The sequence below is a fragment of the Gorilla gorilla genome, chromosome 19 (assembly GCF_029281585.2).
Source record: "Gorilla gorilla gorilla isolate KB3781 chromosome 19, NHGRI_mGorGor1-v2.1_pri, whole genome shotgun sequence".
Classification (NCBI taxonomy): Eukaryota; Metazoa; Chordata; class Mammalia; order Primates; family Hominidae; genus Gorilla; species Gorilla gorilla.
The window spans coordinates 72755491-72779803 of record NC_073243.2 but is presented as its reverse complement, the minus strand read 5'-3'; the positions used below and the strand labels follow the sequence as shown (position 1 = coordinate 72779803).

The 24313-nt window shown below is 36.2% G+C and overlaps 1 protein-coding gene across 2 annotated transcripts in view; it reads right to left on the bottom strand.

The window, feature by feature from the left end:
• The window catches only part of FYB1 (FYN binding protein 1), a 113671-nt gene that overhangs the window by 20949 nt on the left and 68409 nt on the right, over positions 1-24313 (bottom strand). For both annotated transcript variants that reach the window (XM_004058931.5, XM_055366903.2), the window contains exons 4-11: positions 14901-14947; positions 13027-13046; positions 12451-12485; positions 11394-11514; positions 8632-8791; positions 7985-8126; positions 4375-4397; positions 1529-1595 (exon numbers count right to left, since the gene is read on the bottom strand). In XM_004058931.5, the coding sequence (XP_004058979.5) occupies positions 1529-1595; positions 4375-4397; positions 7985-8126; positions 8632-8791; positions 11394-11514; positions 12451-12485; positions 13027-13046; positions 14901-14947 (615 nt within the window). The remainder of the gene's footprint in view (positions 1-1528; positions 1596-4374; positions 4398-7984; positions 8127-8631; positions 8792-11393; positions 11515-12450; positions 12486-13026; positions 13047-14900; positions 14948-24313) is intronic.

Here is a 24313-nt window from a genome sequence, read left to right as displayed (position 1 = left end):
TTTATAATCGTTAATCATTACTGCCACATTAATCATTCAGGCAGTGAATAACTCATTTTATTGGACAAAATAGTGTTATTAAGTTTATAGATCATGGTGATTGAATACTGCTCCTACGAACTTGATAATTTTTTTTTCTATCAAGTGACAATTCTCCCACTTCTTAAAATGTGAAGCAAGTCCATAAGGATTAAGTTTTAAAGAACTGGATGCGGTGGCTCACCCCTGTGATCCTGGCACTTTGGGAAGCCAAAGTGGGAGGATTGCTTAAGCCCAGGAGTTTGAGACAAGCCTGGGCAACATAGCAAAACCTCATCTCTACTAAAAATAAAAAACATTAGCTGGGTGTGGTGGTGCACACCTGTGGTCCCAGCTGCTCAGAGGCTGAGGTAGGAGGATTGCTTGAGCCTGGGAGTTTGAGGCTGCAGTGAGCTATGATCCTACCACTGCATTCTAGCTGGGGCAACAGAGTGAGACCTGGTCTCAAAAAAAAAAAAAAAAAAAAAAAAAAAAAAAAGCTTGGGCATCAATTTTGCTTTATTTATGATTAAAATGAAGTAATTAAGAAATCTTAGGCCAGGCACAGTGGCTCACGCCTGTAATCCAAGCACTTTGGAGGCTAGGGCAGGCAGGTCACCTGAGATCAGAAGTTCGAGACCAGCCTGACCAACATGGAGAAAACCCATCTTTACTAAAAATACAAAATAACCCAGGCATGATGGCACATGCCTGTAATCCCAGCTACTTGGGAGTCTGAGGCAGGAGAATCATTTGAACCTGGGAGGCGGAGGTTGCGGTGAGCCGAGATCGTGCCATTGCACTCTAGCCTGGGCAACAAGAGCAAAACTCAGGTCTCAAAAAAAAAAAAAAAAAAAGAAATCTTAAACTTTTAAATATGCCATTTAAAATGGAAAAAGAAAATTTATTTTCTTATTGACCTAAAATATTTTTATTTTTATAAATTGTTATAATTATCATAAATGAACAGATAATTATTGTTAATTTAAAGGATTAAGTATTCAATACTGGTTCTGCCATAGGTAGCATAGGTCTCAATTTATTTGGGTTGCCTATATTATAATCATGTTATTACACAAGGGATAGCCATGCAACTGATAAACTCTTCAGGGATTGTTGTAAAAGTAAATTATTGATCAATAAAGACTTTATTAGGAAAGACTTAAAAAATATCCACAACCGCCAGTGCACTCCAGCCTGGGCGACAGAGTGAGACTCTGTCTCAAAAAAAAAAAAAAAAAAAATCCACAAGACCTGTAATTTATCTTTTTTTTCATTTCACTTGTTTTGCTGTAGTTATTGAGGTTCTTCCAAACAACCAAACACTTCGTTTGAAGTGTGGTGAAATTACACTTCCTGGTTTACAATTGCTGTTAATTAAACATTCAAATCATTTGGGGTAATGTGAGAAAGAATGCTATTTTCCGCTTTTTATTTTAACTGGAAATCAAAACTAGATTTCAATGTATATGTAATAATTTGCAAAAAGCAGTTCACTGATTATTCTTACCCATCATCAGCATCTTCCTCTTCAATCCCATCATAAATGTCATCATCTGGTGGTGGAGGGAATATCCCTTCATTTGGATTGGAGGAAAATCTTCTGTTAATTTTATAATTTGGCCACGTAATGCTCACTCAGATTTTAATTATAAATCTTCCTTATTTAACTGCAGAGAGCATTTCACTTTCATATAAAGCATTTAAATAAAAACACTTTGTTGATTATTTTATAAAGAATTCTTAGGAGTGAAATTACAATAACAAAATGAGGGCTAAGAGGCACTGTGGACTTGAGTTGAAAGGAATAAGGGTGCAAAAACATGAGAAAAAGTAAACTTAAATAGGGGATGGAGTTAAATATTTATTGTGGAAAAAGAAGTGAGGAGGTGATACAAATCTAGCTAACTAGTTAATGGTGAGGAAACATTTAGGAAAAGATACTGATCAAGACACAAGTGAAGAAAAGCAATGGGATGAAAGGTGAATTTGTAAATATTGATGGTAGTTGAAACAGAAAGAAATGAAAAATGACTTTTAAAATACATATTTTTGAAAGTTAAACTGTTTCTGGTTTCATTTGTTATTCTATGCTCTTCAGGAAACTTGCTATTTGACAGATATTTACTTAACAATTGTTTTTTGAGTAGTTTCTATGTGCAGGAATATGTAAAATGACCTTGAAATTTGACTTTTAGTATGAGAACTTTAGCACTGCAAGTGTTAGATCTAATCCCTTATTTTGTTGCTGGGAAATATAGGGGCCATTGAACTACAGTCAAGGTGACTAGATAGGTTATCATCTAAACAAAAACACTTCCGAAAGTGAAGGAGAATGCTGTTATTAATTGTGCTCTGATGACTGGCATAAATCAAGACTGTCCTGAACACATTGGAGAGGAGTCACCATACCATCTGTCACAAACTTAAAAGAAAGAAGTGGCTTACTCTGAGTCACTTGGTGGCTAGATCTAGAATCCAGTTTATTGACTCTTAAGCTAGTGTTCTTTCCATCGTATTAAGATCTCTCTCATTATTTGTAAACTAAAGCATTTTGTTCATTAATATACACAAACATGATGAAGACTTATGAAGAAATTATTGATAAAAGTGCATGGTTTCCCATGCTCACATATTAGAATAATTAATATTGCTAAAAGGACCATATTACCCAAAGCAATTTACAAATTTAATGTAATCCCTATCAAAATACCAAAGTCATCTTTCACAGAGTAGGAAAAACAATCCTTAAATTTGTATGAAATAAAAAAGAGCATTAATAGCCAAAGCAATCCTGAGCAAAAAGAATAAAGCTGGAAGCATCACACTCCCTGATTTTGTGTTGTAACCAATCAGCATACTGTTGGTATAAAAATAGAAACAAAAACCAATGAAACAGAAAACAGAACGCAGAAATAAAGCCACATATTTATAGCCAACTGATTTTAGAAAAAGGCACCAAGAACATACACTGGGGAAAAAACACCCTTATCAGTAAGTGGTGCTGGGAAAACTGGATATCCATATGGAAAAAGAATAAAACTAGGCGCCATCTCTCACCATATACAAAAATCAACTCAAGATAGATTAAGGATTTAAACATAAGACCTAAAAGTATAAAACAACTGTAAGAAAACATAGAGAAAACACTCCAAGACATTGGTCTAGGTAGAGATTTCATGACTAACACCCCAAAAGCACAGGCAACAGAAACAAAAATAGACAAATGGGATTATATTAAACTAAAAGCTTCTGTATGGCAAAGCAATCAACCAACAGAGTGAAGAGACGGCTTGTTGAATGGGAGAAAATATTTGCAAACTATTCATCTCAAAAGGGATGAGTATTCAGAATATACAAAAACTCAATCAACTCAACAGCAAAATTCCCAAACAATCCCATATAAAGGTGGGCAAAGGATCTAAAAAGACATTTCTCAGAAGAAGACATACAAATGGCCATCAGGTATATGAAAAAATGCTCAACATCACTAATCATCTTACCCCAGTTAGAATGGCTGTTTTCAAAAAGAAAAATAGTAGCGGATGCCGGGAAGGATGTGGAAAAAAAGAAACTCATACTGTCGGTGGGAATATATATTCATACAGTCATTACGGAGATTTTTCAAAAAAACTAAAAATAGAACTATCATGCAATCCAGCAATCTCACTACTGGATATTTTTCTGAAGGAAAGGGAATCAGTATATCAAATGGATATTTGCACCCCCAAGTGTATTGCAGCACTATTCACAGTAGCAAAGATATAGAATCAACCTAATTATCATTGGATGAATGGATAGAGAAAATTTTGTCTATACACAATGAAATACGATTTGGTCATAAAAAAAGAATGAAATCATGTCATTTGCAGCAACATGGATGAAACTGGAGGTCATATTAAGTGGAATAAGCCAGATATAGAAAGACAAATACTGCACATACTCACACATATGTGGGAGCTAAAAAAGTTTGTTTCATGGAGGTAGAGAGTAGAGTGATTGTTACCGGAGGCTGAGAGGGATGTAAGAATGTGTTTGGGGGGACATGAAGAGAGATTGGTGAATGGGTACAAGCATACAGTTAGATAGAAGGAATAAGTTCTAATGCTTAATAGTAGAGTAGGGTGACTATAATTAACAATAATACATTGTACATTTCAATATAGCCAGAAGGGAGAACTCGAAATGTTCTCAACACATAAAAATGATAAATGCTCATGATGATGGATAGCCTAAATACACTGACTTGAACAATACACATTCTATGCATGTAACAAAATAATACATGTGCTCCATAAATACATGCCAATATATGTATCAATTGTAAAATGTCATTTTAAGAAGTGTGTGGCTTACCTCCACTTCCACTCTGACTGTGGCTAGAAAAGAAACCCAGAAATATTAAGTTAATCTATGAATTACTTAGCTATGAGGAAGAGAAGTACATATCCTGATCAGTTATTCAAAAGAGAAATAACATTCCAGTCGAAAGTTCTTAGAATGCTATATGTAAAGAGGAAAAAATGTTCCTTATCATCATAGATGGGTAATGACAAGGCAACAAAACAAAACAAATAAAAACAACAAGAATTAAGTTAATTACAGCACTATATATGATATAGAAAATGATGATATTGTTTGCTTTTGACATTTTTGTATGAGGTTGTTTTCAGATGATACATTATGACATCATTCCATAGATGGACCATTAAAACAAGCCCCAAGGGTATTATTATTCCATGAGTCACATAGAGCAATTATTGTTGCATTAAATTAAATTGTCTTTCAATATCTTTTGACCACAGCATTTTACTCCTAGTCTAATAGCAGTCATTTTTCTTTAAAGGGAGAACTTTAAAAAACTTGAAATCTCATTCAGGGGGCTTTTATCTGGTATGACTGCTGAATCTGTAAATCCAGATTGCCTGTGTTTCTTACTTTCACATCATTCTATATTTTCTCTATTTTAGCATTTATGTTATAATTGTCTGTTTTCTTGCCTATATCTCCCACTAAAATGTGATTTCTGTGAGATCAAAGGAAATGTAGACTGTGAGAATGGAAAAAATCCCAGAAATCATCTCTTCAATTCCCTCATTATACAGAAAAGAAACCAGGCTCTGAGAAATTAAGTGACGTGACCACGCCCACTTTTACACCTAGCTGCACTCACTATACCCCCAGTTTTCTGCCAGCAACAGATATCAGTTTAATGTTAGTGTCTTAGAGGACAATTATATAGTACTCATATCTGATTTCCTAACGTTAAAAGTGGGTGAAAGAAATTGATCTGATGCAGATCTCCTGTTAAATTTGAAATAAAAACATAAAGTTGCTGTCAGGAACTTTGTAGGAAAACATGCTATAAATGTCTTCCTATATAAATAAGGAACTGCTTTTTGAAGAAGTTGCAGTACACTGTCTGCTTGCTTATGTACCATTTTGACATTTATTTTTCCTGACTCTTCCCTCTGAGCATGATGCATGAAGCAGGCAGTTGGAATTATGTGAAGAGCTGCATTCTGCTTGGCTGCCACTCTTGGCAGATACTTTTCATCTTGGATTTTTATACCAATTTCCAAAGAACAGGGTTGTTGGAATAAGGAGCAAAGCTCCTGCTTTATTTCATGTCTAGAGCAATTATTCAACTTCCTAAAATGGCCTGTTTAGAAGGTAAAACATTTGATGAAGTGAAGAAGAGGTAGAGAGAGCAGGATGTGACAGGAGACGAGAGGGAGAGAGAGAGATACACGGAAGGAAGAAGGTTTACCATGAAATGGTAGAGGGGTATTTGCATTTGCAATTCCCTTTTCTTCAATGTTTCATATTCACTGTAGTTACTGCTTTAGTGGAGAAGGAAAAGAGAAGGACAGTTGTCAGGGGCTGTGCTTTGAAGCCTCAAAACTGCTCCCGGAGTTTGAAGCACTCACAGCCATTGCTCTTCACTCTAGGGAATCAGGAAAGGGCTGGTAGAGTGCCTGAGCCAGGAGTCATGAGCAGGAGGGAGAAGATAATGCCTTCTCTTCTTATTCTTGCCAGGGCAAGCTGCCGGCTACACTCAGCATCTTCCCTTTTCCTAAGAACAAAGCATGTTCTGTTATGAGATCTCTGCCCGCAGCAGCTGCAGTTTCAAAAATAAAACATGTATAGAAATGGCTTCTTCTTTAATTTTCTTAGTAAGGGTGCATAAGAGAGGGCTAGATGCTAGTAAATATTGTGGGGCTATACTTGTTTAAGATACTGAACATTAAAACCCTACAACTCTTCCAACTTCCTGCTTTTACTAAATACAAGATTCTTTTTTTGTTATATGTTTACTAAAGTAGAGCAGGTTTTTAGAGTCATGGTATGTATGGACTCAATAAAATGGAAAAAGGTGATAATGCTAGTTTTGGGAAATATTCACCCAGTATGGTTAAACAAAGTTTCATTTTAAGAACATCATTGTTTTTTCTGGATTTTTTATTTTTTTCTTGAGTATGCACATCCATGTAAATATGCGTCAATAATGTAACTGGAATTCTTTCACCAAAAATTAAGGGAATGTGCTTTTTAAAAAACAAAAGGCACACACAAAGTATATACATTGGTAATATGCTTGACATGGTTATGAAAATTCTGGAAGTTACAGAATATGATGATTTGGAACTTCATCTGGCCTCAAAACTGGCATTTACTGACTCACACTAGGTCGATGTTTGACTAAAGTCAGTTAATGATCTCCAAACTCTAGTGCATGCATTGTATGTTTTGGTATATGTTGCATAATTTATGTTTAGAACATGGTAAGAAGGCATAGCTGGCTGTAATTCATTTTAGAAAGACAAAACTGCTAGAAAGCAGCATAACAAGCTTAACTGATACCATGATATAAAAGATCATAAGAGGAAAATTTAATTCTTCATGTGCTTTATAAGTGTATTACTAATTTGGTGTTTTAGAAATGGCTGACAATGAAGATTGTTTCCTTTGAAATTTGAGTTATGAAGAATGCAGACACAGTTTTACCCAGGTGAAGAGCTAGCACAGATGATGTTTTTTGGGATCACAATGGAGGTTTCCTAGTTTTATAAGGTAGTCATCAAAAAAATAAAAGTTCTGAACTGGACTAGAGATTTTCCTCCTTTCAACTTGAGGGGATTATGGCTTTAAACTGAAAAGGGAGGTGTTGGAGGAAAGAAGGAATGAAAGGAGAAAGGGAATGGAAAAGTACAAAAGAGACAAAAGAATGACAAAAAATCAGAGCTGGAACAAAGAGAAGAAGAGGAGAGATGGAGAGAGGAAGGAAGCAGAAGACTGAGAAAGGAAAGAAGAGAAGGAGAGGTACAAGGGAGGGATGGCCAATCTCCTCTCATTCGTCCTCCAGAAAGGATGTTCTATTCTGTTCCTCTATACCAGGAAGGTGTTCCCATAATTCTTGAAGTGAAGGTCATTTTAATCTAGTGGAATGGGCCATGGAAAGTTGGACCCTTAATTGATACCTAGGGATCATAAAAAAATGGAGTTTTGACTTTTAAGGAGCAAACTGGGGTGGCCATAAAAATCATTTTTTGTCATATTTTCAAAAAATAACAACAAATATATTTAGAATCAGAGATTTATGAGAAAAAATGGGCTAAATTTTATATTTTATGCTTCATATTTTACCAAATCATATTTCATTAGGCATATCCCTAAGATCAAGTCATAATGAACATTATAAAATTGTTTTAGAATGACAACACATCTTACAAGATCTGGCAAATGGTCCACTATATTTCAAGTAGTATTTGATGCATAGAATCAAAAGAAAGACTATGGAGTTTCAAACGACCTTTCACCCATGTTGGGGTTATTGTAAGTGGTCATTTAGTTTAGTGATAGAGAGCAGTAGGAGTTATGGAGGGTAAAATTCTAGGATCTTAATATACAAAATTTCTGACAAGGAGACAGTTTGATCTGTTCTACAATATGTACTTGCACATACCTGCTAATATCATCCTGCTCTGCAACATCATCATATACTTCTTGGTCATCTTCAATAGGTCTCGAAGGGGCACCAAGAGAGTCTTTTTTCAGTTTCAAAGAATCATAGTCAATCTCTACAGCAGTTGTTTTAATATAGCCATCTACCAAAAAGGGAAATATTTATGTTCAGGCAACTGTAGTTTAAATATTTTAAAGTTGTGAATAAAATATCAATTGCACATTTTCTCTTTAAACTTTCCCCTGATTTATTTTCTTGTAGTTCTGATTTGTAGACCTCCCAAGTAGGCCCACATTTTACTGTACTCTGTCAAAGTCTAATTCTGTTGTAGTTTAATGTAAGCCTACCTTGTATTTTAAATATTCTAAAGTGATTCACATGAAGCATTTTTTCTTTTTAACACCAATGAAAAACCTAATGCTGTTTGTTCCTCCTGGAATAATATAAAACTGTAAGTTGTTTCCCACAATATAGATAACAGATGAGGTGAAGACGGAACTATACCTGCCATTTAACATTTTGCTCCCTTTGTCCACTCTGTAAAGTACTCCTAACTCGATGCCTATGACGAGTTCTGGAGGAATATGTACATTGAATATTGCCTCGCAAAGAAAATACTTTGAAGCCATAGAGAAATTTGCACTCACATGAACCCCTTGCTGTTCTGCCCAACCATTTTCCTTCTGGGTTGTCTGTGATGCGGATGATTTCAATTTGCTCTCCTTGCTTGAAGCTCAGTTCATTCTTTCCTCCTTTGACATCACAACAAGCTTTTGCAAGATGGATGACTTGAATAGGGCCTGTTAGCTGCAAAGAGAAAAAAATAGTCACAAAAGATTTCCTTATAATTTAGAAAATCTTTAAGGAATGCAATTTTGAAAGATAGTAAGTCTATAACTTGCTAAGCTACCTATAACCAACATTTACAGGGTTTAACTAGAAATTGAGGGTGAATGTTTTTCTTATAGGAGGGGTTAGGGAAAAATCACAGGGGCCAAGCAGGACCAGCTAAGACAGGTGAACATGTGCATGGGGTCAGGAGAGTGAGGCAGGGATCTGTTGGCTAGGAAGTCTGCAAGAGGCCTGCAAAGGCAGCCCCCAATAACTGAACAGCGTTTATGTACAACAATCCATGCTGTGTGCTATGTATCTTTATGGAATATGCCAGGATTCCGTTTGGAAAAGGGAGTTTTTTCTCCTTCGCATTGTTTGTAAAATTGGAGCAGACATTACCTGCTATAAACAAGATAAAATTTCAGAAATAAGCTTGTAAATCAAAAAATAGCAAGCAAATGTTACACGAGGTTTTTCAAATTAATATTCTGAACAGTATGGTGGCTTATTGATAGAAGGGTAATGATCTTGGTTAGACTATGAATCCTAAACTCTTAATTTTCTAATCCTAAATTGGTGTCTTTTCAACAGAATTTCTTGAATCTTTTGATATGCAAATATGCATGACGACTTTTGAAGAAGCTCTACCTTTAATTTATTGAATTTATGATGGCATTAATTATAAACATTTATCATTATCATGTACCACTAAGAAATAAAGAAAAGAAAGTAAGTTAAATTATGATATGCCATGATGCTGATGAGGCTCAGTTCTCATATTTATTTAATTTTTTTTTTTACCTGTTATCTATTATCATCTTGTGAAAGGAATATGGCTGGTGAAGTCCTAGTTTTGACAGACTTTTGAGTTCATATTTAATGGTATGATTTCCATATCCTATCTTTTCTTACTAAAAATATTATTTGAATGAATGAGATAATGTAAAGCTGAATTCTCCAAAAGAAACATGGAAAAACCTCACGTAATTCCTTTAAATCTACAATTTCTTCATGGAAAGTATACTATATAGATTTATTTATTTATTTATTTATTTTTTGAGACGGAGTCTCACTTTGTCGCCCAGGCTAGAGTGCCGAGACCCGATCTCAGCTCACTGCAAGCTCCGCCTCCCGGGTTCACGCCATTCTCCTGCCTCAGCCTCCCGAGTAGCTGGGACTACAGGTGCCCGCCACCACGCCTGGCCAGTTTTTTGTATTTTTAGTAGATACTGAGTTTCACTGTGTTAGCCAGTATGGTCTCAATCTCCTGAACTCGTGATCCACCCGCCTTGGCCTCCCAAAGTGCTGGGATTACAGACCTGAGCCACTGCGCCTGGCCTACGATATAGATTTTCATAAATTAATTGAAATTAATTTTTCACTTGAAAAATATAAAGATTGGTAGTCATGCATTCTGTATAAGTAAAATGTTCTAATATTAATACTGTAATCATAATTTTACTTACATATAGCAAGCTTTTTCAAAATCAAATGAGAATCTTATGATACAGTGCCTGCTCTGCATTATTTTAGTTCCATAACAAACTTTCTGGAGTAGTATCGTTTATCCTTACTTAAAAGATTAAGAATCAGCGGCTCAGAGAAGTTAAGTGAGAAGCCCAAGATCACATAACTTGTATGTGCAACTGGAATTTGAATCAGTTTGTCTGGCTGACTTGATGCTATACGTTTTCCTTGCACCATGCATTGAACCTTTGCTTTAATACAATAAATATACTGGGAAGTTATATATAAATCATTTTTTAAGAAATTTGAACCACATATTAAATGCTCCAGAGGAATAAAAATATTTAAAGAAACCATACAGTGAATTCTTTTTGAAAGAATAATTTTGTAATTCAGATAATCACCCTAAATATGTCTGACATGCCAGACCAATGCCAGATGAGCCATGTCATCAAAGATGGTGTAGCCAGGAGAAAATAGCCCCTGGGTGTAGCGTTTACTGGTGGTAGTAATGGTAGAAAACACACAATTACCAGAGATCAGAGAATACAGAGGTCAGAATCCAGATGGACAAAGAGGGATGAGAAACAGCAGTTATCAGAAGTCAGCATGTACACAGACTTAAAATAAAGGCAACAATGTAACTCATGTATAGATACTAGCAATTAGAGTAGATCATGGAAATCTTATTCTGAGACAGGTCTGGTTCACCCTGGAGACACTTGTGTCCAATGCCCCACTATAATACATACCACAGGGATATTTATGTGTGTGATGCTAATTCATAGTATAAGTAGGCTAATATGAAATGCATTATGGGGAGAGACAAGATGGGTTTGAAAAGGTAAATATTCATTCACTCAATCAACATAAAATTTCCTGGGTGCCCACTAATTATGAACCAATATATTTATTTAAATTTTATTATATTAGTTCAGGGATAAAATGGTATATTGGACAAAAAAGTACTGTTATGAAGATAATTACTCTTTAGAGAACAATGAATAAGTAATTCTTCAACTATGTAAGGTTTCAAGAATGGTACCCCTTTTGTGTGAAAGGTATAAAAAGATGTTATTCTTTCACTCATTAGCAAGCAAGCCCTTACTTTAAATTTCTTCTTTATTTCTTGTTCTTTCTTTTCTTTCTCTTTCTGTTCCTTTTTCTCCAGCTCTAACCTCTTCTTTTCTTCCTTTTCCCTTTTCTTCTCTCTTTCTTTGGATGCTTCTCTGTGAATAAAAATTGTTAGGTTGTTTTCACATCTGCAGGTGTTGATGCGTTGGAACTCCCTACCTAGAAGTTTCTACTCACAACAGAAATGTGGTATCTGAAGTACAGTTGAAGGTAAAAAGCAAAAGTTTGTCAAAATCCGGAATGTGTGAGATTATTTTTAAAACCAGTAGGAGGCACACTGCTGAGGATACCTTCCAAAGGCTCTGCTTTCCCTGACAACTTGTGCCAGCAAGTGGAAGCCACCGTTTATAGAGGCCCCATTCTTGCTGTATGTTCGCATAAATAGAATCCATCTCTTTTTCTCTCTTTCATATGCACACGTGCCTGTGCATTCACAGGTACACATACAAACCTTGGCTCTGAAACTTGAGTCAGAATTGGTTGAATAAACAGTGGGTAGAGAAAATTAAGGTATCGGAGATCAACATATGATAAAGTAAGATAATATATTCATTTCTACTTTCACCCACTTTCCAAGAAATTTCGTTTCCAAGAAACTTCTTTTTTTAACATCTTTCCACTTTAGCAGCTGGCACTCTGACATCTGGGCGCCACGATAAATTATTTTTCATAACACCCCTGTGGGTGGAGCTCTGCTCAGGTGAAGAAGGCGTAACATAAATGAACTCATCTGCCCAAGGATACACTAAGAGTAAGAAATCAGATTTCTGTCTCTGATTCCCTGACTGTGGTTTATCTCATAGGCACGTCTCTGGCCTCTCACACGATAGCTTTTTGACAGAGTCCTTCGTAGAATTCTTAGATAACTAAATAATTTTGGGTCCTTTAAATTGAAATAAAAGTTATTATATGCCAGTCACTTGAACAAATCAAGCTTCCCTCCTAGTGTTGTTATATACCCACTCTCCCTCATACAAAACATTATATTCATCTTTGAAGAAAACTGTCATGGTAAAAAATGTAATTCATACATGTCTTCATATGTTTCTCCTTCACTGTCTTGTTCCTGTAAAGAAAAACATTGATAATGATTAATTTTTATTATTGAAAAAGTTGACACACATATTACATTGCTTAGACTTAAAATAAAGGCAACAATGTAAATTTTTATAATTTGAACCACATATTAAATGGTCCAGAGGAATAAATACTTAAAGGAGCCATACTGTGAATTATTTTTGAAAGAATAATTCAAATACTCAGTAAAACAACTATTGTATGTAAGTTTGGCTTGTTTAAAATATTTTTTTTCTCCTTAGAAATAGACTGGGAAAGCAAAAACAAAATTTCCTTTTCTATCTTGCTATATAAATCAGACGTGTAGTCAGACTTAAGTTTGTTCAGCACTACAGCATTATAATGAGTCAGTGTGATGACTAGTGTGTAACGTCTTAAGCATTTTAGATGAAATAAGACTAGAAATGGAAAAATATCATTGCTCATAAGGATTTTCATTTGTTTGTTTTGTACCAATACGGAGTGAATCATAATACTTGTGAAATATTCTGATTATGTCAATATAATATGAGAAGAGAAAAAAGTCTGACCTCATCTAGATTTCCAGCACCTAAAAGATTAAAAAAATAAAATTTAATACATTTGTAATAAGGAAGCACTTTAATGTAAGATTATTGGATATGATATAATAATATTCAAAATAGTTCATAATCTAACAGAACTTATGCTTTATCAAAGATACAGAAATAGAAAATAAAATACGTACTTTAGGTCTTTACTATGGCTTTTATTTGTGCTGGTGACTTAATTATAAAATCATTTCATTGGCTTTCATAAAATAATGCAAAGGGCGAAAAATAATTAATACACTGTTTATTACCTTTATGAAAATGGATGTCCATTTGGTTTCATGGGCTTGTATGGAAAAAGGTATTAAAAAAATCACTGTTTCACACCTTTTTACTTATTAGTTCCCAAGGATTTGTTTTTATGTATCAAACAAATCAAGTTAATTGGATGAAAAAAATTTAATACTCAAGAGTTCAGTGTAATATCAAAACTAATTACTGAATATTGAAACAGAATCCAATATTAAGAGCAATAATATAATAATATTAATAATAAAAACAGTGTGGTGTTGGTATAAGAGCAGGCAAATAGACCAATGGAATAGAGCAGAAAATTCAGTGACATACACAAATGTACATAAACACACCCATGATATACACATACACACACATAGAGCTGATATAATATAAAGGTAGCACTATAAATTAATGAGAAAAGGATAGATTGTTTAGAGTACAGTAAGGAGAAAACTGGCTCCATACATGAGGCAATTCTGGATTTCTACTAACTCCTCAAAGGGGACTGCAAAGAGATCAAAGACCTAAATATATTTATGTGATAAAATCTACAGGAAAAAAATGAGAACATTTTTATTTTCTAGGAAAAAAGACCTCTTAAATAGCATGAATTACAAGGCAAAATTAATACATTCGATTATATCAAAATTTATTTACGTTCAGTGAAGGACAGCATGGGCTAAGTTAATAGACAACTGACCGAATGGGAGAAGATATTTGCAATGTTTGAAGTTGACATGACATTAATGTCTGAAATATAAAGGAACTCCTACAAGTTAACTAGAAAAATATACCACTCCCAATACAAAAAATGGTCAAAAGGTAGAAACTGGCAACTTACAGAAGAAGAAACCACAAAAGCTTATAAGCAAATAAAGTGCTCAAACTCAAGAGTAAGCAGAGATATAGAAATTAAAAGGAGATATAATTTGATTCACATAAGAAAAAAATGGAAAGCTGAATAACAGGACCGATTGATGAGAGTGTAGATAGATGCATCTCTTCTGGAGAGCATGCCTGTCATACTTGGTCAACCTAAGTATTCCACAGCTCTTAGCAACCATTCCACTTCAGGGTATATATCTCAAGGATAAGTCTCTGAGAGGTCCGCATGGGGATGAATACAAGAAGGTGCATTGCATTGTTGTTTGTGGTACCAGTGAGTTTGAGGAAAGTGAAATGTGGATGCATACCATGGAGTACAGTGCAGTCATTAACAGTAACAGGCTAAACACACACATGGTGATATGGATGGGCCCCAAAACCACATTATGCTGACTGTACAAAAAGACGAGAGAAACCTATAACATACTCTTTCTGTGAACTAAAAACATGCATACATGTCACAATATGTGAAGAATTTGTGCAAACACACATACACATTAAATATATTAGAATATTTGTCTGTAGTAAGGAAGGAGGAGAAAGGAAGTGAGTCATGAGGGTAAGAGGGAATAAACAAATAAAACAAGAGAGGGGCCTTGCACAGACCAATGATGATAATGACCCATTAATGAGCCTATAAGAATGAATAGCTCAAACTTCTGTACCTGAGTTTACAAATAAATAAATAAATAAAATATGTTTTTGTCCTTTACCATCAGAGTGCATGACACCATCTTGATTGACTTCATTGACAGGGCTTCTGAAAACGAGAAAGAAGAAACAGTGAACATGGAACAAGTAGATGCTCACCTTACAATGAAAAAGGGAAAAGGATTATTTCGTGAATTATTCTTTTTTCTTGAACCTTTGCTCTGATTTAAAGCTTCAGACATCACTAGCATAGGCTTTGGCCTTATACTTCTGCTGCTCCTGTGGCAGAAAATGGAGAATTGGGAAACTGGAGCATAGCACCATCCATTCATAGTAGACTCATACAATTAATCCATTGCTTCTGGAGGGTAATATGTTTCCCATTAAATTAGTAGTAAATAAACACTTCAATTCTGGGATTATGAGGGCATTTAATTGGTTCTATGGTACACACACAAAAGAGAATTAGTTCTAGGGCTGGGCACCATGGCTCAAGCCTGTAATCCCAGCACTTTGGGAAGCTGAGGCAGATGGATCACTTGAAGTCAGGAGTTCCAGACCAGCCTGGGCAACAGGGCAAAATGCCGTCTCTCCTAAAAACATTAGGTTGGTGCAAAAGTAATTATGGTTTTTGACATAAAACAAATGATAAAAGTCACAATTACTTTTGCACCGACCTAATACAAAAAATTAGCCTGGCATGGTAGTGCACGCCTGTAACCCCAGCAACTCAGGAGGCTGAGGTAGGAGAATTGCTCAAGCCTGGGATGCAGAGGTTGCAGTGAGCTAAGATCGCACCACTGCACTCCAGCCTGTGCAATAGAGTAAGATTCTGTCTCAGAAAAAAAAAAAAATACTTACATAGTTCCAATCCCTGACTCCTTCCTTTTCTCCAGATGCTTTTGTCTTGGCTTCACTTTTATCACCCTGAACTCCAAGGTGCTTCATTCCAATGGCTTCACTCCAACTGCCCTTAATAGCATTATCAATATCTGGGCCTTACAAATCCCTAATTATGCATATGACCATTTATATTTTCTATTCCTATTCTCAGTTAATTAACATAGCTGGAGAAAATTGCCGTCAATTTTACTGACTCTGGACATTACAAACAATTGGTATTAAATCTCAGCTGTATCCCCCTCTGCTTTTCTACAATCTCATCACTCTTCTTTGTGTAGTGAGCCTTCTCTTGCGTTGTCCTTCTCCATACCTATTAAAAATGTTTACCACTTTCTTCAATGTGTGATTCCTCTCCACTCCCCTATAATCAGATGACCTTGTTTCTTCTTTCACTGATGAAGCAGCAGTCATTAGGTGTGAGCTCTCTTAAGAAAATACATTTTCTTAACCCACAAACTCATCTGCAGTTATACTCATCCTTACTTCTGTCTACTCTCTGCACCTGTGTTCTGAATTTCATCTGAATTCTCAGTAATTTTACTCCATTGATTACCCCATTTCTTCCATGTGTTGCTTTATTACTTATATTCTCCTTACTTCACTCTTTGCCCTTAAATCTCTCATTCTTTGTTTTCTCCCTCAGCCCAAGTTACTGCCATTCATAAGAAACAAACACTTCACTTTACCTCTGTGAATTCTTCACATTACCACAAGATAGTCTTCCTTTATCCAGCCAAGCTAAGAAAAAATTGTCTTTATTCACTGACTCTACTTCCTCTTCTCTCATGCATTTCTTTCCCGACTGCAATCTTTCCCCTATTGCCACTTCTTCCCTGAGACTATTCTTAAAAATACTAGCTACCAAATCCACTGGACCCTCTCAAACTGCATCTTACTTGATTGCTTTGTGGCCCTGGACAGTATTGGCCATTTTGCCCTCTTTGAGTCTCCTTTGTTTGTTTCCATGAGAAATAGCTCCTGGCTCACTTCTTGTCTCTCTGGCTACTACCTCACAATTTTCTTTGTGGTTTATTTTCTTTTGACTTCTCTTAAATTATGATGTTCTGTTGTGTTCTGGTCTTGGTTCTCTTCTTCTTTTTTCACTTTGCAGTTTTTCCTAAATGGTTTTATGTACCTCCATAGCTTTATATACGATCTTAATGTTGGCAAATTCCATGTTGAAATCTCTAGCCCAGGCTTCTCTTCTGAGATTCCGATTCAAATATATACATCTTGGGTGTCCTACAGCCAGTTCTATATTATCATCTCAGAAACTGAGGTTTCCTCCTTTTAGCCCAGCCTAAACCTGCTCTCCCTACTAGGTTTCTTTTCTTGGTGGATGGCACCACAATTCACATATCTATCAAGCAGCAACTCATCCTTTGTTTTTTCACTCATCTTCAGTCCCATGTCAAATCAATCATCAAATTACACCAGTTCCCCATACTAATTTACTTCCCTCTTCCATTTCTCATCTCTCCCGCTAGACACAAAAATAGGATTATATTTTCTCTGGAGTGGACTTTTGCAGTAGTCATCTGGTCAGTGTCCTGGTAATCAGAATTACTCCTTCTCTTCCCTATCCTGATAGTCCCTTCTCCAACTTTTGCCATCTTTCTAACACAAAAATATGATTATATCACTCTCATGACCCATAGTCAAACTCCTTAAAGAGTTAGGAAAGAATATTACTTGAACAAGAGATGCTGGTTGCAAAATGTGTGTTTCACCACATTTGAAGAATGTGGGCTGGAAATGACTTTTTAACACTAAAACCATAAAATGGGCTCAGTGGATACATTTGTAACTGAGGAAGAACTGTCATGGATATCTGTCTCAGTCTCTACTTGAGATGGTAAATATAGGTAGGGACTAACTGTTAATCTAATAAACTCACTTTAAAAAAATAGAAAATTAAAAATTTAACTTATATATGCTTAGCTTTCTATTTGGGTAAGTGTAAAGGCCCTGTTAATTAACTCATTAAATTTGTCATGACAAGACACTTGTTTTCTTTAGTGAGTCTTTTTCATCCTTGGAACATTCAGAATTAAATACAGACATGATGGAATAAGCCAAACTTATAGTAAAAACAATTTGTGGAGTAAGTTTTATAACCATTGGGATAATGTATGTACAGTCAATTTTTTAAGTATGTGTAATATTTAAGAGATTTGTTACATTAGAAAATATTCAGTTAGACTTGTCACATCAATTTAAAATTTGTGGTGTAGACTTTCTAAATTTTAGTTGAAACATTAAGGAGTCTGGGTATTGAGTGTCAATGGCTGCTCACATCAAAAAAGGAGAGTCAAGTGAACATTATTAGTTCCCGATCAAAGAATACACCAAAAAATAAAAGAACTAAATTTGATCCAGCCACCTCTACCTCTCACTGTCATTGTATAGGAAATACAGAGGAGACAGGGACATATAGCTATATTATAGAGAGCAATCAGCAAAATCTAGATGATGGGGAACTATAGTATCCACAAACAACTTGATATCCTCAACAAATAAATTGCAAAGAATTAAAAAAAGACATGGAGAGTGAACTTATATCTTAAAAGAGAATAACAGGCCAGGCGCAGTGGCTCACGCCTGTAATCCCAGCACTTTGGGAGTCTGAGGTGGGTGGATCATCTGAGGTCAGGAGTTTGAGACCAGCCTGGTCAACATGGTGAAACCCCGTCTCTACTAAAAATACAAAAATTAGCCAAGTGTGGTGGCGGGCATCTGTAATCCCAGCTACCTGGGAGGCTGAGGCACTAGAATCTATTGAACCCGGGAGGTGGGGTTGCAGTGAGCCAAGATCGTGCCACTGCACTCTAGACTGGATAACAGAGCAAAACTGTGTCTCCAAAAAAAAAAAAAAAAAAAAGAACAACAAAATACAAAACATATATGCCAACATAGATGTGTATACTTTGGATTCTTATTCAAACAACTTAAAACACATACATGTTGTAAGAGATAATTGGAAATTTGAACACTGACTTGGTATTTTATATTAATGCACAGAATCTATTTTTTTAGGAATAACTACTGAAATATTTATAGATGAAATTATATGATGTTTTGTATTAGTTTCAAAATAATATAAGAGGCAAGTGGGTGAGGGTATAGATATGACAAGATTGGCCATAAGTTTATAGTTGTCGAAGTTGGTGAAAGGAACATGGAGGCTTGTTATACTATTCTTCCTGCCTTTTATATGCTTAACATTTTTTACAATAAATATACTTCTTAAAAAGCATAAGAAAAATCTAATTGCAAATGCTATTGGATATTTAAGGGAACTGGATATGGTTCAATTTAATAGATTTATGAGAGTCATTTAAATTCTTGGGAGGATTTTGCTTAGTGGGGTGATTAAGCGTGTTCATTCAGATATTTGGAATGTTTACAAATGAAATTAAATATGTTAATATACACACGCAATATGAAACATCGCAAGAAGTTTCATTAACCACATTTATAAACAGAACTATTGATTTGAAAGAATTTAGTTCGAGCCATGTGAGTTGTCCAGTCATTAATCAAAGTTCCCCTGAAAATAATTCTAATTTAAGTACAAATTACTAGATGTATAAATAAAATAACAAGTCACATAATATAAATTTAAGTACTTAAAGGAAAATAGGCCTTTGCATTACTAACTTTGATGAATTGAATATTAATTAAAAAGATGAAAATACCTAAGACATTAAAATACACTGACATTGTACAGAGTAAAATCCATAGCTCTTTTTATGGCATACAAGGTTCTTATGATCAGTCTTGCCCTGTAAAGCTTTATTTCTCATATTTCCTTTTCTTACATTATCTTCTCACATATTAACAGTAAACTCACATGCTGTCTGAACTCTCTCTGGTTTCTTGTTCCTTCATGCTCAGCCCACGCTTCCCTTCTTTGGAATAATCCTCCCTTCTCAGCATCCCCTGCTTGTGGTCCTCCCATTCTTTTTTTTTTTTTTCTTTCTTTTTTCTTTTTTTTAAGACAGAGTCTCACTCTGTTGCCCAGGCTGGAGTGCAGTGGTGCAAACGTGGCTCACTGCAACTTCTGTCTCCCGGGTTCAAGGGATTCTCCTGCCTCAGCCTCCCAGGTAGCTGGGATTCTACAGACGCCTGCCTCCACGCCCGGCTAATTTTTGTATTTTTAGTAGAGACAGGGTTTCACCATGTTGGCTAGGCTGGTCTCGAACTCCTAAACTCAGGTGATTCACCCGCCTCAGCCTCCCAAAGTGCTAGGATTACAGGCGTGAGACACTGCACCTGGCCTCCATTCTTTAAGCCTCTCCTTAAACAGTCCTTCCTTTGTGAAGTTGTCCCTGATTTCCTTAAGCCTAATCATTGCATTGCTTCTCTGCATCATCCATCCATTCATCCATTATAGTGAATATTCTGTATTCCTTCGTAATTATGGGGTAATTGCTTCAGGTCTCTCTTTTCACTACCAGGCCATACACTCCTTAAGGAAAGGGATTGTCACTTTGCTAGTTAATTTATTATTATGATTATCCTTTTAGAGAGTTATTAGAATAATTCCTGTCATGATAGGCTTTTGATTTTTTGATGAATTAACAATATTCCAGTAATACCAAGAGACTAACTTTTATTACTAAAGCAAATTATCATTGGTGAAAAGGATGTTAAATCAAAAAGACCACCAGATTTAAGCAATTTACTTCCTAAAACACCTGTATGAATAACAAATACTTCTAAAAGGAAGGGTATTTGCATAGCACATTCATACACGTGTGTCTGCACATTTATGCAAAGCATTTATTACTTGTAGACAATGTTTGCCTGCACACATTTGTTTTATTTATGGACCCAAAATTATAGTATATGAATCTTAGTGCCAATTTATATAGGCCTGAATTTATAATATGTATATTATTAATATTCAATAAATATGAAATAGTGACTATAATAGCAATGATGGTGAAGAATAAAAGGAAAAGAGATGAGGAAAATAAATAGGTGCAGGTGCCATGAGTAAATCCAGATCAAACTGTCAGCAAATTCGCTAAGGGTTCCAAGCATTGAGAAAAGCCCCATACAGAGAGTAAGAGAAAAACAATGGAACCAGTCACAGCCCAAGTCATAAGAAACTGAGCAGAGGGAGGGGGTGAATGAGAAGAAAAGGAAGCTTATCAGTTATGATAATAGGTCTATTCAATAAGGCCTCTCACTATAGATCTTTGTTTTTATGCTATAGCATGTAGAATTAAATAGGAAAAGTAAAGTTAATGACTGTCATTTTTAGAAAGCTTATTAGTGCTTTATTTCCTGATGTATAAAGATGTAAAACTGTTGACTTCTATACTTTTCTTTTCTTTTTTTTTTGGAGACAGGATCTCACTCTGTCCCCCAGGCTGGAGTGCAGTGGAGAGATCATGGCTCACTGCAGGCTGGACCTCTTAGGCTCGGGGATCCTCCTACCACAGCCTCCCAAGTAGCTGAGACGACAGGCACGTGCCACCATGCCCAGCTAAACTTTTGTACATATGCGTGTGTTTGTGTGTGTGTGTGTGTGTATTTAAATTTAAATTACAATATAACTTTGGCCTCAACTACTTTATTTTCAAAGTTATTTGGGATTTCTGATTCTCACCTGTCTCGAATCTTTTATGCTCTTAAGACATCCAGACTTGAATGATATGATTGCAAGTTACTTCTGGGAACAGCTTTAGGAGTAGGCAGAACAGACTGCAGATGATAAAGTCCACCTTGTCTTTTTTTTTTTTTTTTTTTTCTTTTTTTGAGACGGAGTCTTGCTCTGTCGCCCAGGCTCACTGCAAGCTCCGCCTCCCAGGTTCACGCCATTCTCCTGCCTCAGCCTCCCGAGTAGCTGGGACTGCAGGCGCCCGCCACCACGCCCGGCTAATTTTTTGTATTTTTAGTAGAGACGGGGTTTCACCGTGTTAGTCAGGATGGTCTCAATCTCCTGACCTTGTGATCTGCTCTCCTCGGCCTCCCAAGGTGCTGGGATTACAGGCGTGAGCCACCGCGCCCGGCAACTCCACCCTGTCTTCTAAAATTCCTTCGTTGATCCCAATTAGAGATTCCACTCTATACCCTAGGGAGAATTGTAAACCTTAGTGAAGCCATTGCTCCCCGCCGCTCTAATGCTCGGCTTCTGCAATTCTCCCCTCTCTCCACCCTCATCATTATATGTATATTATACGTATTATATATATATATATTTGTAGACGCAGGGTTTCATCATATTGCTCAAGCTGGTCTTGAATTCCTGGATTCATGTATTGGCTCACCTCGGCCTCCCAAATTGCTGGGATTATAGGCATGAGCCACCATGCCCAGCTGGCCTTTTACTTTATTGGCTATTCATGCATTTAGCTTTTAATTATCAGCAGGTTTTTTTTTTTTTTTTTTAAAGAAGGAGGAAGAAATCTACATGACACATTAAACTTTGTTCTATACCTGCCTTACTGGGAGTAAAATCTTGCGGCCTTTTCTCTGGAACATGTCTTCCTATATTTAACCCACGAGGAATTTGAAAACTGACTTGTTTAAGCCAACACTTTCCAACTGGTGTGAGAGAAGACTATCTGGCAGCTGGCTACTGATATGGCAAGTCTCAAGTTTCAGAACATTTTAAGCATCTCTAATTAATAAAAAGGTTATAATGGTAAATTCTTACTTTTCCTCCAATTTTACAGAAAAAAATTAAACACACACATAAACAGAAACCAAAAAACCCTTTAAACTAACTATGAATGACTTCAGGGTAAGAACTGTTGAACCTTCCCTTTTCTAACCTTAGTCATTTCCCATTACTTATTATTTTTTATTACATCACTTTTCCTGTCTCATTACTATTAATAACCATGTAATTTGTTTGATATGCCAAAACACTCAACCATTGATTCTGTTTCAATATGAAAAATTATGATGTTAAAATTATAATTTAAAAAGGTACCAAGAAATGTATTACACTAAAAGGTGTTGATTTGAACATTAAAAATGATAAACATGCTCTTTTGACCCATTTCATTTTCTCTTCAAATGCCTGAGTAAAAATAGCAGAAAATGTAACAAACTGATTTCTGACCACTAGGTGGGGAAACAATACAATTTAAAATACAATATAACTTTGGCCTCAACTACTTTATTTTCAGTTATTTAGCATTTCTGATTCTCACCTGTCTGGAATCTTTTACACTCTTAAGACATCCTGACCTGAATGATATGATTGCAAGTTACTTCTGGGAACAGCTTTAGGAGTAGGCAGAACGGGCTGCAGATGATAAAGTCCACCCTGTCTTCTAAAATTCCTTCCTTGATCCCAATTAGAGATTCCACTCCACACGCTAGGGAGAATTGTAAACCTTAGGGAAGCCATTGCTCCCTGCTGCTCTAATGCTTGGCTCCTGCAATTCTCCCCTCTCTCCACCCTTACCATTTTTCCCTCTTGACTGGATCTTTCCATCAGCCTACAAAAGTGTTGTTATTTCCATCTTTAAAAAGGCTCTTGATCTCATTTCTCCCATCAGTTACTGTCCCATTTCTTTGGTTGCCCTTTCTTTGTAAAGGAGTTGTTTATATTTGCTCTGTCCAATTCCTCTCCTTTCATACTCTTTTAAAGCCATTTCAATCAGCCTTGTATCCCCACCACTCCTGACAACTTCCCCTGCACTGACCTCCACAGTCCTCACTTTTTGGCCTCCACCAGCACCTGACACAGTTTCTCACTGACTCCTCCTTGGATGCTTCCTTTCCTGGGCTTCCAAGACCCCTGCGTTATTGATTGCTCCTGTTATTCTCCTTTGCCCCTTCTCCTCCTCCCAGGCCTCAGAGAGTTACAGTGCCCCAGAGCTCAGTTCCTTTCTTCTCTGTTTACACCCCCTTCCTTGGTCATCTTAACCAGCCTTATGACTTTCAGTGTGGAATGCGTTCCTATTTCTCTCCTATTTTAAACCCAGAACTTCTTACCCAATTGGATGCTTAAAAGGTACCTCAAACTTAACATAGCCATCATCCTTTGACATCTTCAGCCTCCTCACGGTGGTTCTTGGGCTGATGGAAGCATGATACTTACAGTTGCTTGGGCCAAAAACACTGGAACCACCCATTCTAGATTCCCATTTTCCTTCATACACTAAATCCAAATTCTTTTGTCTCTCTCTTCAAAATACACCCAACATATGGACACTTCTCACCACCTCCACTGTTCCCATCATGGTCAGTGCTACTGCACACCTTGCCTGCATTTCTGTCATATCTAACAGATTTCCCTGCTTTGACAATTGTCTACCTACTGTCTCTTCTCAGCATAGCCATTAAGGTGATTTTTATAAAGCACAAGTCAGAAAACATCACTGCTCTGATGTAGCTCTTTGAGTGGTTCCCATTTCACTCAAGATAAGCGCTGCAATCTCTATCATGGCTTACAAGGCCCTACATAAGCTGACTCTTTCCCTACCATTCCTTCCCTTGCTCTCTCTACCTGCGCTCTGTGCCTAGAACAGTCTTCCTTCATGTCTAACTCCCTTACTTTCTTTGAATCTTTGCTCAAGTATCATTTTCTATTAGGTTGGTGCAA